The sequence below is a fragment of the Typopeltis vanoorti genome, chromosome 15, assembly GCF_054136105.1.
Source record: "Typopeltis vanoorti isolate ZY-2024b chromosome 15, IOZ_Tvanoo_1.0, whole genome shotgun sequence".
NCBI lineage: Eukaryota > Metazoa > Arthropoda > Arachnida > Uropygi > Thelyphonidae > Typopeltis > Typopeltis vanoorti.
In genome coordinates, this window is record NC_143563.1 from 113,403,531 (window position 1) to 113,420,045 (window position 16,515).

Here is a 16,515-nt window from a genome sequence, read left to right on the forward strand (position 1 = left end):
AATGGGACACATCTCACCACTTCAATGTTAGCTGAAGAGCTGCTGCGTTAGATGATTGCCCACGAATGTCTCCTCCTCCTCCTCGGGGAATACTTTGAGGAAAAGTTGAAAAAAGACATCCTGAAATATTTAATCTTTTTTCCTCCGATTTAGCAGCTTGTGAGAATCATTAACTGAAAGATGAGTTGATAAGATAGAATTAATACATTTTCTGATGTTTCATTCTCTAAGGACGTAAGTAACTTTTTAACACTAGCTTTTGTACATCAGTAGGCGGTCTATCCCATCGACATCGCGGAAAATGAGAATTGATGAGCATATGGCAGAATACCTGCTACTGCTTTGTGTTTCCTAATTCTGATTAGTAGTATATTGTGCGTTGTAAGGTCGATTTTTTCTGAGTTCCGGGGTTAAAAGCCAAAGTGTTTTGTACGGTTGTGACACTTTTTAATGCACTAATTTAAGATCATGATAAATACAGTTACTGCATTGTGTGTGTGTGTGTGTGTGTGTGTGTGTGTGTGTGTGTGTGTGTGTGTGTGTGTGTGTGTGTGTGTGTGTGTGTGTGTGTGTGTGTGTGTTAGTGTGTGTGTGTGTGTGTGTCAGAATTATTTATATTTGTGTTTCCTAATTCTGATTAGTAGTATATTGTGCGTTGTAAGGTCGATTTTTTCTGAGTTCCGGGGTTAAAAGCCAAAGTGTTTTGTACGGTCGTGACACTTTTTAATGCACTAATTTAAGATCATGATAAATACAGTTACTGCATTGTGTGTGTGTGTGTGTGTGTGTGTGTGTGTGTGTGTGTGTGTGTGTGTGTGTGTGTGTGTGTGTGTGTGTGTGTGTGTGTGTGTGTCAGAATTATTTATATTTGTGTTTCCTAATTCTGATTAGTAGTATATTGTGCGTTGTAAGGTCGATTTTTTCTGAGTTCCGGGGTTAAAAGCCAAAGTGTTTTGTACGGTCGTGACACTTTTTAATGCACTAATTTAAGATCATGATAAATACAGTTACTGCATTGTGTGTGTGTGTGTGTGTGTGTGTGTGTGTGTGTGTGTGTGTGTGTGTGTGTGTGTGTGTGTGTGTGTGTCAGAATTATTTATATTTGTGTTTCCTAATTCTGATTAGTAGTATATTGTGCGTTGTAAGGTCGATTTTTTCTGAGTTCCGGGGTTAAAAGCCAAAGTGTTTTGTACGGTCGTGACACTTTTTAATGCACTAATTTAAGATCATGATAAATACAGTTACTGCATTGTGTGTGTGTGTGTGTGTGTGTGTGTGTGTGTGTGTGTGTGTGTGTGTGTGTGTGTCAGAATTATTTATAACATGAAATATTTTGTTTTCATTTATTTTAAAGAGGTAAAGCTTAATTACTCATCAATTGTTCTAGCTCTAGGTACAAAATAATAAGAATCATTGTTGTTCTAACACCTGAAAGTAAGTCCGAAGCCCTGCGTATATCTGCTCACTATTGCATTTTCTAGTAGTAAAATTAAACTACAGAATAAAATTTATAGACACCTGATTGATGCTATGATTGAATGGTTAGCCTTATGTGTATGACTTTTGTGTGTGTTGTCTGTCTTAAGAGACGACAAACCCTAAGTACTTGTGCCAGCACTACTGCTTTCATCATGATAAACTCTCTAGAAGTAAATCATTATAAGTAAGATTTTAATAGCTAAAGAGAATAACTTTTTCAAGACTTTTCTCCCCTCTGGTTCCCGAAGTAGTTGATTTTTGGCAGGGACAAATTAGGGTTTTTAACCCAGAGTGTGAGAACAATCAGCTGAAGAACTAGTACTATTTCAGACAATAATATACAAGGTTGAGTGAAGAACATTGGCGGATTGTCCATAAGGGCTGCATTGAACGAAGCTCCGACATTGAGTATACTAGCGAGTAGTACTGGCCAATATACTCAACACAAAGCTGGATTCAATACAGCCCTGCAGCCCTTATGGACGAGCCGCCACTGGTGAAGAATCATGTTATGACGGCAGTTGTTGGGCGAAATCTCACCTCAATGCCTTTAAAATCATTGATATCCACGAGTTCAGCTATGAGTAATAATGATAAGGCGAAGACCAGCTTTCCACCAATTTCCAAAGTCAGTTGTCTAAGAGAACTCTTCTTACTCCTTTTGAGAATAAAGTGTCATAATAAATTAAGAGAATAAATCATAATAAATAAAGAGAAAAGTTCCAAACATGGTACTTTTTCAAGCCACTTTAAGTGTCCAGTAAGCAGGATGATATAATTGTAATCTTATACCAAATGATGAAAATTATCTACCGTATAATGAAATATCCTATTATTACAGTTTAAAGACAAATTCTATTTAAATAAATTATCAATGATCTTTTGAACGTTCGAGATAGGTGGAATATCATAAAAATGCCACTCCTATCAATAAGAATGTTAAGAAAAATCATTAAGAAGAATGACTAGAAAAGCAACTGTTTTGCATAGTGCTAAATAAATTTTAATAAGCTATTTTTTTTTTTTTAACTGCAAAACTTTATGCTTCTATGCACCGAGCAAGCCTTCATTTCTGATTACACCAGTTTTCTTGTTGTGTCAAATATAGAACATCTTATTGAAAGATCTCAGAGCGGTAGACTTATATGTCAGTTATAATTATTTCTTTAATGTTTTATTTTAGAAATCAACGAACAGTACCAGCACTTTTTGATGATTCAATTTTTAGCTTAAGTTAAAAATAAAACTTTGATTTCAATTACTAAGACTTTCTTTTGTATCTCTTCTTTTCTTTATCTACAGATAACCGTTGCCAAGCAACATGATAACTCCTTGCATTAAAGCTGCCTATACCTGTTCTTCCATAATGACTTTGTGTGGGCTTCTGGTGGCGTCATCTGGTGTAGCTTTGATATTATACAGTACTACCAATCAAAAAATAGTGAAAAAACGCAGATGGTGGATATGTTTTCATTTGGCTGTAGTCGGAGGAGGAATTCTCTTGACTGGTTTAATAGGAAATGTGTGTACACTGGTATTTCATATGTCGTATTTGAAAAGAATAAACGGCTTCAAATTAAAGATTCAGAAATCATCAGAGCACTCCAAATATGCAGAAAACGATGGATCATCTCCGCCGTTACAATATCATTCTCCAGAAGAAATTCAGGTGATGCCGACATCTCCTCCAGGTCAATTACCACCTTCTCCTCGTGTTGCAAACTGGACTGTAGATGAATCAAAATAACTAATTGTGTTTGCGAAGTGTTTATATTTTTGTCAGGGAACATTCTGAATGATTAACCAGAAGAGTAACTTCAGTTTAAAATCTCTCTCTCTCTCTCTCTCTCTCTCTCTTTCCGTGAGATTAGAAGTGAGTTTCCTTTATTATTACATCTGTAGTCAAGTAAGAAGGCTTGTGATCGACTATCACTGCCAAAGCACAAACATAACATAACATACAATCACATTAATTAAACGCGATTTATGAACTGCCAATGAAATTACTAGGTTTTTTTTTTTTTTTAGTATTCAATAATCAGTATAAAAATAAAAAAAAAAATTTTTAAAAATAAAAGTATTTTAAAAATTTACAAAATTAGAATACACACATGCACACTTGCACGCAGTACAAGGAAAGAGGTGTGTGTGTGTGAGAGAGAATTTGCATCCACAGTAAATATACAGAATCACAGTTCATCCTTAAAAAATAAGAACTATTTACTGCCTTGTTGGAAGGAAAAACTTTTATTGTTCTCATGCTACCGAGAAGTTATTCAGATTATTATTGTAATGTACTAATAAAATTCATTATTCTCTATTAGCTTCGTCCTTATAGTTCATCATTTGTGATAGTTTTTAACCGGCTAACTAGATATGCAGTACTTCAAATTTTCTATTTTGTTTTAGTTATTTTTATCATTAATAGATTAAAATGTGATAAAACAGTATAACTAACACATGCCTTAACATTTTCCTTAACCTGCTTCCACTTTTGCGGAAGCAAACTAAGTGTGGAAACTGTATCTAGGAAAATGCCTTTTTTATAAAAAAGTTTTTATGAAAAGAAAACCTTGTTTTCATTCATTCAATCAGTGAAACAAAGTTAAGGGAATGCAATATCTACAAGAAGGTGTTGGGCCTTATGGCTGTTATGTAGACAGTTAAAATGCCATAACAAATTGTAGGAGGGAAATACAGTTGAAAAGAAAAAAGTACAATAACAGGTTATTCTCAGCTGAGTGTCGTTTTTTAACCATATTCTGATGAAAGTATTTCAGTGCTCTTACATGAAGATGCCTTAATAGCAGTATTCCAACAGATTAATGTGATAGCTGAGGAACACGATCTTTAAAAAAATTAAATTCATATCCTGAATTGGCTTTAATGTACTTAATTTTCTCAGCAGTACACATACAGTACATCTTAAGATTTAACCAAATAGTATTTAATTGTCCTAATTGATGAGTTGTTAGTGTTGAAATATATGCATTTAAGAAATAACTTGTGTGTTTAAAATATGTAAAAACATTTATAGTAATGAGTGCTCACTTTGCTTAGATATATCAACCAGGTGTATGCAACATTGTGCAGAGTGTTGCTGCTACATTGGATGAAGAGTCAGAGGATCATGGAAATGAGGCTGAAGAGCTGTTGCATAACCTGCATAAGAATTGTCTATAGGGACACATGGAATATCAGCCCGTTTGCCAAAGGAATATTTAGCTGAATTGGCTAAGCCTTTCACATGTTTGTATAACTTGAGTCTCAGTTCAGGAATGATACCACAGGAATGTATGATGGTTCCATTGTACAAAGGTGGTGCAAAAACGGATGTCTAACTACCGATCTATCAGTATCTCCGGTGTGGTAGTGAAGATTTTAGAGAAGTTGGTAAGAACTCGCATGCAGAAATGAGTAGACAAAAATGTTGTATTCTGCAAAGAGCAGCATTAGTTTACTAAAGGAAAGTCACGTTTTAGCAATTTGCACATATTTTATAACAATCTTATGACCGAGTTGGATAAAGAGAATGGATACACTATGTTAATATTGGATTTTTCTAAGGCATTTGATGGGATACCACACGAAAGGCTGTAGCATAAACTGGAGAATATGGGATGGGGATATAAACTCTTGATTTGAATCAGGAGATAGTTGACAGATAGATACCAAAAAATGGTGTACAGTAGGTGTGAACCTGCCAGATTTAAGGTGACCAGTGGTGTAACTCAGGGTTCAGTCCTTGAGCCATTATTGTTCAATCTATACGTCAATAATATCAGGCAGGGTCTAACATCAGATATGCAATTGTGGTCAGATGATGCGAAGATAAGCAGGACAATCAGGGATGCTACTGATATTCAGCACTTACAAAATGATTTGAATAGGCTGGAAATCTATCACTTTCATTTTAGGAAGTGTTAAGTCATGCATTTCGTGTGATTAGAGTTCTAGCGACATATTATATATGATGCCGTTCGCTGTAGTTGGTGGATTGAGTGGTGGAGACGGAACTGTAGAATAGGAGCCCCTTCTCCCTCTATGAGTCTTTGGACTCCTTAGGGGTGTCACGTAATAATAATAATAATAATAATAATAATAATAATAATGTTAAAGATGCGGCTGTCCATTGTGTTCTAGGTGGACAAAACAACTCTGGTCGTGTGGCTACAATTTCTAAGAAACCTATCACGCGCCCACTGCTAATGATATCGGACGATGAATATTCGTCATCCTGTGTGAAGGTGAGATGATTGCCGGTCCGATTGCTATTTAAACGACTGTTAAAATCACCAACTAGTTTTGAGCATGTTAAAATTAGCAGCAGATTAAAATTAAAAAAAAAAAAACTTTCAAAAATTGTATTTTTAACTTTTGAAAGTTACAAATACAATGTTCAGAAAGACCTGTAGTTTCTGTATTTGAAATTTCATGCCTTTTGTTGTATTTTCAGGAAATTTTTGCATTTTAGTTTTGTCGTCACAAATTAGGGCTGGAGGACCTTCTAAAGACTATTCTTCCTGCATCTTGCCATTGTCAAATAGATTTTCTGTACATACGTATGTGATTTATTTCGTAAACATCATTATAGCCTTGCATCATTTATTTATGAAATTGTATCATTTATCTAGATTGCCATCCAAAAATAACACCTCCTGGTTTAGTGTATTATTATTATTATTATTTTCAGAAAGACCTGTAGTTAAGGCTAAATCCCACTCTCTTCATAAAAGCTAAAAGCCATTTGATTATAATCCTTATAATCAAATGCAGAAATCTAACAAAACAAAATAACAATAATAATAATTAATATTATTATTATTAATACACAACCCGAGAATCATGCACCCCGCACCATTATCGATACACTGTCACACATACCGCTACATTAACAACAACAAAAAAAAAAACCTGCCATTGTCCCGAAATCAAACCTGTAACACATGCAAAATACCTTGCTCTTTACATAAATTGCCACTTAAATGGACAAAACATATAGAATACCTACATGCCAAACACCACATCATCGCAGCAAAACTGTTCCAAGTAAAAAACATTATTTCATCTAACATAAAAAACTCCTAATTCACGGTATCTGCAAATCCCTACTCAGATACGTATCTGCGAATCCCTACTCAGTTATAACAGTCTATGCAAACACATCAAACAGCCACCTAACAAAATTAGAATTATTATTACATAGGAAAATTGTGTCAACAGTGACTTGAACACCTTACACGCAACAGCCAATATCCGACCAGCGATACACAGAATCCTGAGCATTAAAAATCTGACTACATAATATTAATAAGGAATTACTTCAATATCATCTATCGAAACAACAGAGACACATATCGTATAACACCACCTACAACAACTCTCTACATCCCTACACCCTTCAACAACTCATACGGTTCTTTTGTGAGATCGCATTAGATACCCACGCTACTCAACAACCTACCAAGAAATTTAAAACACATAGATAACTACAAAACATTAAAACACGAACTCTGGAAAATATACCAACAAAGTTAATATACCATTAACACTAATATACGCATCACAAATCACTAGCATCCAATGCCCACATCCCATCCATAAACAGTAACAACAACATAAATAGTGAAGGCTAATCTCACTCTCTTCATAGCTTCGAAGTAGATGGGATTAAATCGCCTCATTCATCCACACGCAATCCTCATAATCAAAGACTGCAAACTACGTAACAAAAGAGTCAGTAGGGTGTATAATAATAATGAAGATATTGATATAAAAGAATATTATTATTATTATTAAAGTCACATTATTAAATGCTATAATATACTGTTGCATTTTGCACTCATGCTAATAAAAAAAATTACATTGAAGGGTTTCTTATAAGTCTTTATTGCTTTTTTTACATTATTGGTTTCTGAAATTAAGATAGAAAGCAAATATATATAAAAAAAAAATATATATATATATATATATATATATTCGATTTAAATTAAAAGAAGCCAATAATATAAGCTAAATTAATTAAATTATTAAAACAGTCATAATAAAATCCAACAGGATACGATACAATTTCTATTTTCAAATGCAAACACATCTCGCTGTCTGTAGTAACAGGACTAGCAAATCAAATATCAATTAAAAGAAAAAACACTCATATAAAAGAAATGAATTCCATAGTGGAAAATGAGGGAAGAATTTTGTGTTTGAACTCTATGAAAGTATTCAATAAATTAAGTTTACTATATGTAGAACTCGAATTAAATTCAGTATTCTATACTGAAAATTCTTTAAGGAAGAACTGCTCTTGGATGTGTGACCTTAGATGCATGGTCTTATTCTAACGCAACCAAACCAAGCTTCTTTCAGGTACTATTAGCAGTTTAAGAAGGAACTAGAACAATGACTGAAAAATAGCTAGTGGCAGGCATTCCCTGGAGAGCATATTTATGCTGTCTATCACTTATGAAATATATTCCTATATTTAATAATTCGAATAATTCTGTTCGAAAAAGTCGAACAGCATTATTGTTAAAGAACTGAATTTCTTAAAAAATTTGGTTCGGTTATATTATCAGCAGTAATTACGTAATTATTTCATATATATGAATAGGTTCGTATCTTGCAAATACTGTTTTAGATAAAAATAGGCAAAGAAATAAAAAAAAAAATTGAAGAAGAGAATGACGTTTTTCTAATGGTTAAATTACAGTAGCAAATTCTTGTACTGTAATAAATCTTGTCTTGTGTACAGGTAAGCACGTTTAAAAGTGGTTTACATAAATGAATGCACACCGTTAATAGCCATCTTATGAAATTTGTTGGATTCCTCCCTCACCCCCGGGAAGAGACAAAATGTTCGTGTTTTATTGCTTTTGTTTGAAGTTTATTCCATGTCGTAATGTAATAATAGGAGTGGCGAGAGAGAGTTCGTCTATGTGGAAAATAAGATAAAATAATAATAATTAACTTGTAATCTGTTTTAAAGATATGGTTTCCTTAATGTAAACTTGTACAAGCGTGGTGATTCGGCTGTTTTTATGGGTTTGTCATTCACGTAATGATGTAGAGAAACAGGAGAGAAACAGCACTGTAGTGTTCTTCCGATTACAGGAAACAAACCATAACAGCTAAAAGGAAACAGGTACAGCCAGTTTCTGCTGATGACATGTTGATATTCATTAAATGTGATTTAGTAATTTCGGATTATGTTCGGACACATTTAGCACTGTTCTATTATGATCCTCGGAATTAAGTTTTAGCACTGACAGTGCCACATACTGTTAGTTATACACACACACACACACACACATCTCGCACAAATTTGTCTACACTCGTTCTGAGCAACAATTTTAAAAGTTGTTGTTTTTAGTATCATATTTTACTCAGTAAATTTTAAGGATGTGTTAGTGGATCACTGCTGATAACATATTTATAATGAAAACATTTTCCCACTTATAAAATACTTAAGACTACCCATCACCTTAGAAAATCATATAGGGCAGTTAGAATGCTGGCACTTTCAAATACACCCCCCAAATTTCTGCTTGTCCATCAAGTGTAGGTTACATTTCCATAACTTACTAACTCATTAGCTTGCAAAAAGGCGTAACTACATTAATGGGATAAGCAACACACATTTTAATAACGTCAGTTTCAGATGCCATGAAATATCACAAATGTTTAATTTCCACATCCGAAATAGATCATTTCAGTCTCTGTTTACCAATCTTTCAGGAACCTTTAAATGCTATTGAGTAATAAGGAAGATGCAAAACACTGAAAAAGTTAACCTTTGTCTGGAGACTCTGGAATATATTCACCGCCAAAATTTCCGATGTACACCACGCGTTGTTTGTATTCCTTATTAGCAGAGAACAAAGCATATCCATAGAATGCGCAACTACCTAATATCAGAAACCCTCCGAATGCCAGCATCACCGGTCCAATAATTCTTCTTACATTTGCACCGATATAACGATCATAATTCTCATCAGCGACATTTGGACGTACCTCGGTATAAGCAATGCCTGTGAGTACAGCACCGCCTATGAGAAGAAGAATTCCAACAATGAGGACACAGAGTGAACACCAGGTGACTGCTCGGGGGTTTCCAACTCTCCAGGAAGCAAATTTTTCTTCGTACATCATCTGGTTTCAGATACTTAGTACATCTAACGGAAGCTAGGGAAACAAAAAAAAAAAAAAGCATCAAATCGAAATACAGTTTAGTATTTTTTTTAACTTTATATGAAAAAATGCCTGAAGAATTCAAAACAGTAAAATTTAAATAGTAAAAAATGTATCATCTGTTGATATATAACGTGTATTTCAAAAGTTCTCGATGAACTGTTCCTAGAATTTCGAAATGTGGAGAGATCGAATCTTGGAATTATGGCTCTATTGCTTGCTTGCTACTACTCATCTTCAACAAATCTGTGGTATTTTGTACATTCTTTTTTGTGTACTTGTAAATTCGTTCCTAGAATTCTCACAGAAGGTTAAAAAGAAAATCGGTTGTCGTGTTTTCAGGGACTTTTTTTGCAACTAGAAGAAGACAATCCATGGTTTTTTTTTGCAACTTCTTGTTTCCAAAGTTGAACACAAACCGTGAGAACTGAAGCAGTTCAAAGAATGGCTGTATGATGAAATATGAAATAGTCTGCAGAAGCACGCATACATGGGAAATTATTCGAATGATGTTAACAAATACTAGTAAGTAGATTTGACTTGTTTCACTTAGATGACTTTATATAAGGAAGCTCTTTAAGACATTATTTTGGAGTCCGTCTTTAGGAGAAAATCGATAGAACGATAAATTTCGTACTAATGACCAGAAAACAGAGTCGATTTGTGGCATTTGCTAATTCTCTAAGGATATAATCCACACTTATTAAATCCATTCTCTATAGCAGCTGTTTAAAAAATGAAATTCTCTCTCGTGGCCTAACGAAAGAACCCACAATGGGCGGGCTCAAGAAAGAGTCCAGAATTTGAAGGGGACATGAACGTAAACTTTATTGTACAAATATCACTGTAGAAGACTTGTTTCTATTAGATATTCGCACCTCTCTCACATCTTCGGTTTCACAAAAGAAAACAGATTCAAGTTACAAATAAAAGAATAGCAGGAAATATATAATTATCATGCTTCTTATATCCTTATTCCTTGTTTATTCTTACTTTACTTTAAAATCCCAAAGTGAAGAAACAAATCAGCTGTGACATTCCATCCTTCTGGATCTCAGGATTAAGAAAACGAACCCATATTGAAATGTTTTCACTACATATCTGCATGACTACGAGGTGTACCATATACGTTATATAATGTATATGGTACACCTCGTAGTCTCTTAATTTAAATTTGGAAAATATCAGTATTATATAGTAATATTTTCCAAATATAATCAGTCTTCAGTTGAATTAGTTAATAACAAAACATCAGGTATAATTTACAATCCCGGTTCTCATATAAGCATTTAGATCTAAGTGATGATATTAGAAAACATTCAGTTACTTTCTTATTCTTCTGCAGGGAAATTATGGGTAGGAACTTGGAAATAACATGCAATTAGAAAACACGTATTTCCCTCTAAATGCCTATACCTATCCCTTTGTAAAAAAAAATACAGAAAATAATATGATTGTCATTTATATTTCATTTCAAGACGAAGCTTCTGTCAAATAACGTTGCCAATGGAGAGAAAGAAAACTGAAAAAGGTAAAAAAAAAAATAAAAGATAGAAAGTATATTATTTATTTGTTTCTTGGATCAGTAATTAAACTGAAGTTCCGAAAAAATAAAATTTGAGTCGTGAGTTAAAGTCGCGCGAGTTAATTCCCGTCAATGTACATGTAAGCTCTTAAGAATCGATGGCTAAGGGACGTAATTCAGTGGGAAATTGCAGAAACGGCATCCCTCTCTCACTAAATTACTTCCTTATATGGATTATTCCTGTCTAGCACTGAAGGGATGTTTGTTTTAAAATAGTAGAACAGTTTGAAAAGTCTTGTTTAAATAATCACTTGGAGTTCCATCACCTTTTCTGTTGGCATTCATTCATATCTTGGATGCCATTAGACAGACTTTTATACGAAATTTAAGGCATGCAGTCGTTCAGAGCTCTATTTCGTGATGTCTGAGAATCGGTGAATTAAAAAATCACCGATTCTAAGACATTGTGAAATACAGACGGAAATTGGGAATTATTTTGTCTTCTTCCAGCGACAATCTTTCAGGCAACTTGAGAGATTTTAAATCGGTCTCGTATAGTTTTCTTACGTAGCTTAGTTTGCAGTTCTCTCCCTCCTTCCGCACTACAAGTTTTTTTTTTTTTTTTAGTATGATATTTATTCCACTAGCGACGTGATAAAAAAAAATTACTTTCGTCTGCTGACCATGAAAACTACAGCAATCTGATGAGAAGCGACCATGTAAAAACAAGAAATAAAAAACACGCGAAGACACATCGCTGAGCACATTGGCGAGCAACTACCATTACATCTTCTCGGACGATAACGCCATTTTTTCCATATATTTTTTGTGTCATCACCAGTAACTGAATGGTTCATGGCACTTAAACGTCTCCTTAACTTCCGCCAACATCATCCAATTCTGATTGAGGAAGTCGCCCCTCATCACTCCCTTCTCTCCTTCAGTCGTTCTGAATTTCCACACGCATTCGGTAGGGCGAATATGCGTGTTTGTTGCTCCCCCCTCCGCCCCCGCAATGAATCTGATATGGCTCCGATACGAATCATCTTTCGATGATGTCACAGTTTTACGTGGGAGAGGCCTGGAAATGTCATATAATTTGTCAACAGGGGTGGAGACATCTTCGGAACTATGTCTTCACACACACACACACACACACACACACACACAGACAAACTTTTTTTTTTAATATCTTAAAAATGAATACAAAATACAAAAATATAGCGAATACAGAAATCAGGTATTAATTTTTCTGATAGTTTTAAAATTTATTAATTTAAAATTTATTACTAACTAGAAGTTTATTTGGAAATTTGAATGACAAAAATTAATGAATTTACATGAAATTTCCTTTAAAAATATAATAAACTGGGGATGGGGGGGGGAAGAGAGAGAGAGAGACTGAAGTTCTGTGACATATGATGATAGAAGGAAAACAGAAGTAAATATTCCGAAAGATCGTTTAAATGACCCCATTACTCCACAACGACTCATGTGAGCGGATATTTTCATTTTTGTGTCCCTAGGACCAAATTTACAATTTTCTTAAGTTATGCTTGCCTCTGTAGCTCAACCAGTATGGACGATGTCCTTTGTTCGACAAGACCTGGGTTTGAATATCATCTTGGGTAACAAGAAACGTAATAATGTCTTTTCAACTGAGAGCGAGTTAGTTAGTCTCATACGGCGATGGGACAGTTTCCCCTCCCTGAAACTTTGGGTTTCCCGCAGTCACTCAAACCGGTCATAGGAACACATTGATAATTAATACGACATTACATATTGACGTCATAACCTCAGATACTTCAGGAGTAATTCCAAAAAATAAAAAATAAACAAATGAAATAAAATCAATTTAGACTGTATATCAATGTTCTATATAAGGCGTTATTTCTTTTCGAAATCTGACTAACTGCTTATTGAGGAATAAGCAGTTAGTTACTGGGGCTTATCACTATCACTCAGATGACTTTAATTAACAGTAAAAGATTTGTGTACTTACTATGTCTTCTATTAATGATTTCTTTTCTCTGCACTTGACAGCAACTGAAAACCACTGAATCCCACCTTAAACCTAAAGATAACGTAATACTTCTCTTGTGCTGAAACACTTCACAGTGACGATTTGCTCATAATAACGCAGGGAGTGTAATATGCGCGAGAAACAAGCACAATAGTGCAAAAGTCATATTTACCTACATCTTTATCAGCAGTATGGCACTTGTCATCGTTGATATATTTTGCCATTTTGACATGCATTGGCTTCTTAGAATGAAGAGTGTATCTCCCAATTTTAGCACATGCTATTTCATTATTTTCTAAGCGTGAATGCTCAAGTTCAACGAAGAAATTACTTTTGATTTCTTGTCTTTTAGTTTTTCAAATAATGACCCAACAACACATAAATAAATACATTTTGGTAGATGCCTTTTATTGTATTGAATTTTTTTGGGACTCGTTAAGAGAATGTATTGATAGAGAATTAAATAATTAAATGATTACTTTGAATAATTATGTTAACAGAATAAATTTGTACAGAGAATTAATTTAAAACCAAAAAAAAAAAAAAAATGGCAGACTACTCACTGCATTTCTCATAATCATGTAACACAGCTGACCAATATTTACGTTTCTGTTACTTAACCTTCACACTAAAATAATGTTCATATAATTATGGCACGAAATAAATTTTAATAAATCTTTTTTTTTTTTTTACTTCTAATATCAATAAGTAACAATAACGCACAGCATACTGAGTGTTTATATTTAAAATAAATATAAATATTTAATTTAAAATCATTATATTTATGGATAAACTGATAGCATGTTTATGTGCTAACCAATGTATATTCCTTCGAGTTAATTTACAAGTGAAATACATGCTTTGCGAGTAGTCGTTGGAGGTTAATCCTGCATACTCAACATGAAACAATATCCTGATTCAAAATCTATTTAAGTATTAATTATAGCTAAAAACAAAGCAGTATGTGATTTAAAGCGAAATTGTACATCTAGATATTCTCGAAAAAAAAAAAAAGTTAATTCGAAAAGTGCCCAGACATCGTTAATAATAATAGACCCATGGAATCATATATATTGTGAGAAAACACAAACATATACCTATATCCATAGGAATAAAAATCGTCTAAAATATATTTTAGGTCCCAGGAAATTTTTTTCTCTAGCAAAATTTCTCAATAAATTATAATTATTAATTAGTAGTAATTCATATTAGAAAAGAGTCATAATAAAAGCCGGAAGAACTTAATAATTCATTAATATAAACAAACACATCCCACCGTCCACCCCGATGTTCATTTACTCCTCGCTCGAAGAGAGAGAGTAAGCATAACTAACTCTTATTATTATTATTATTACGTGGCACCTCCAAGAGGTCCGAAGACTCATCGAGGGAGGGCACCTAGCTATAAGCTCTCCGTCTCCACCACTTAATCCACCAACTACAGCGCACCGCAACTACCATCTTCATCTACACCGAATCGCCATTTACTGCCCCACCACCACTAGTATTTTTTGTCTAAATTGCGTAATTTCTCAAGGCCGATTTGTCTGTATGTAGGATGAAAAACCAGAGTTTACGGGAGAAAAAACCTTGCTATATCCGTATGAGATCGGCTAACTCATCTTCAATTGAAAAAAAAAAAAAAAAAAACATTTAAAGATTTCTCGCGTCACGAAACAACATGATAATCAACAAAATAGATTATCATAATAAAATAGCGGTTCTGCGTAGTTGGTAGATTAAATGATGGAGAGGGAGAGTTGTATAGTTGAAGTGCCTTCCCTCGATGAGTTTTTGGACTCCTTGGAGGTGTCACGTAATAATAATAATAAGAATAAATCCTAGACATCGTCAATGATTCTAACACTTACCAAGTAATCGCTGAAGAGAAAGAATACACGAGGATCAAAGGTCTTGAGTTTGATCATCTCATCAGATGATGTTATTATAAACGGGGTATCAAATCTTCCATCAGTTGGTGAGAGTGATCATGATGTGATCATTTGGAGGGCGGGCAGCCATATGAGGACTTCTGTTAGGAAAGGATATATGTGATGATTATCAGGAGACAGCTTGCGGCAATAACATGGAATGAGGAACTGGATGAATGAATATCAATTGTTACTTTCGCCCACTCGAGAACAATCTGGTGGAGAAAATAGTAGAATGTATTCGAAGGATCATGAGGTTAAATAGAACATGTGTGAAATGGATGAATGAAGAGGTAAGGCATGAAGTATGGAAGAAACATATATTATGGAAGAAGCACAGGATCATTGGTAACAACCAGCTGCAGAAGGTGATTTGTTTTAGCAATCCGCTCACTTACTATAAACGGGTGACAAATGCATTAGATAAAGGTGATGCATACACAATGTAATATTTATATTTTGCATGGCCTTTGATAAGTTGCCACATGATACGTTGGCCATTTAACTGGAATGGATGGGGCTAATTAGTAGATTAGCGAGCTGGATTGAAGATTGACCAACTGATATTGTCTATGGAGAAGCAATATCTAAGAAGAGGAAGGTCACTAGTGGTGTTCACCATGCGTCTGTTTGGACCATTGCTTCAATTTGTACACCTATGTTAATGATATTGTGAATGATCTGAATGGTGGTATGCAGTTCTTTTGCAGATTAGGAAAATTTGGCGAGAAGTATCAGGAATAGAACGGATGCTGTATCTTTGCAAGAGAACTTGAATGCATTGGATGAATGGGAAAGCGAGCGGGGTTATCCGTTCAGTCTTGCAGAGTGTAAGGCTTTGAAATTTGGGAAGCAGAGACGGATGTAGAGCACACAACTGGCGGAAATATCTTGGAAGAGGAGGTAGTTAAGATGAGAGTTTTGGGAGTGATTGTTGACTGGGACCAGCGCCGGCGCCTAGTATTTTTCTTGTGTGTGCGATTAATGTTCGGCGCCTTTCCAAAAAAGTTTTTTTTTGAATAAAGTGTGAATAAAACGAACAGGAAATGAAAAACAAATGAAAACCCTTTAGAGTATAATGTTACCTACGGATTAGTCCTCTTATACAATTTTATTTTACACGGAACTCAACAATTAATCTTAAGTTGATTTATGATACATAAAAAAGTAAAGAAGAAATATTTTAGGTATATTTTCGTAACTTTTAATAAAAAATTACAGTGATATAATCGAGTCCAGGATACAATTTCAGAATTTATTTGTTCGTTTCCGGGAAGATCTGAAGGGGGGCCCGAACGGAAGACGACGTATATTCATAATTATATGTACCATTTTGTACCATTCGTTTTTATTTAAACTCTTATCTCATA

The 16,515-nt window shown here is 34.3% G+C and overlaps 1 protein-coding gene across 1 annotated transcript; it reads right to left on the reverse strand.

The window, feature by feature from the left end:
* Positions 1–9,097: 9,097 nt before the first annotated feature.
* Positions 9,098–13,321, reverse strand: LOC150099087 (uncharacterized). The gene is made up of 2 exons (XM_090405098.1): positions 13,194–13,321; positions 9,098–9,660 (listed from the first exon to the last, which is right to left on the reverse strand). Exon 2 carries the CDS (start codon positions 9,625–9,627, stop codon positions 9,265–9,267), a length of 363 nt encoding a protein of 120 aa, XP_090261224.1. The 5' UTR covers positions 9,628–9,660; positions 13,194–13,321; the 3' UTR covers positions 9,098–9,264.
* Positions 13,322–16,515: the final 3,194 nt, after the last annotated feature.

Excerpts from the sequence above, each read along its gene's own strand:
- LOC150099087 (XM_090405098.1), bottom strand. The coding sequence starts at position 9,627 with ATGATGTACGAAGAAAAATTTGCTTCCTGGAGAGTTGGAAACCCCCGA.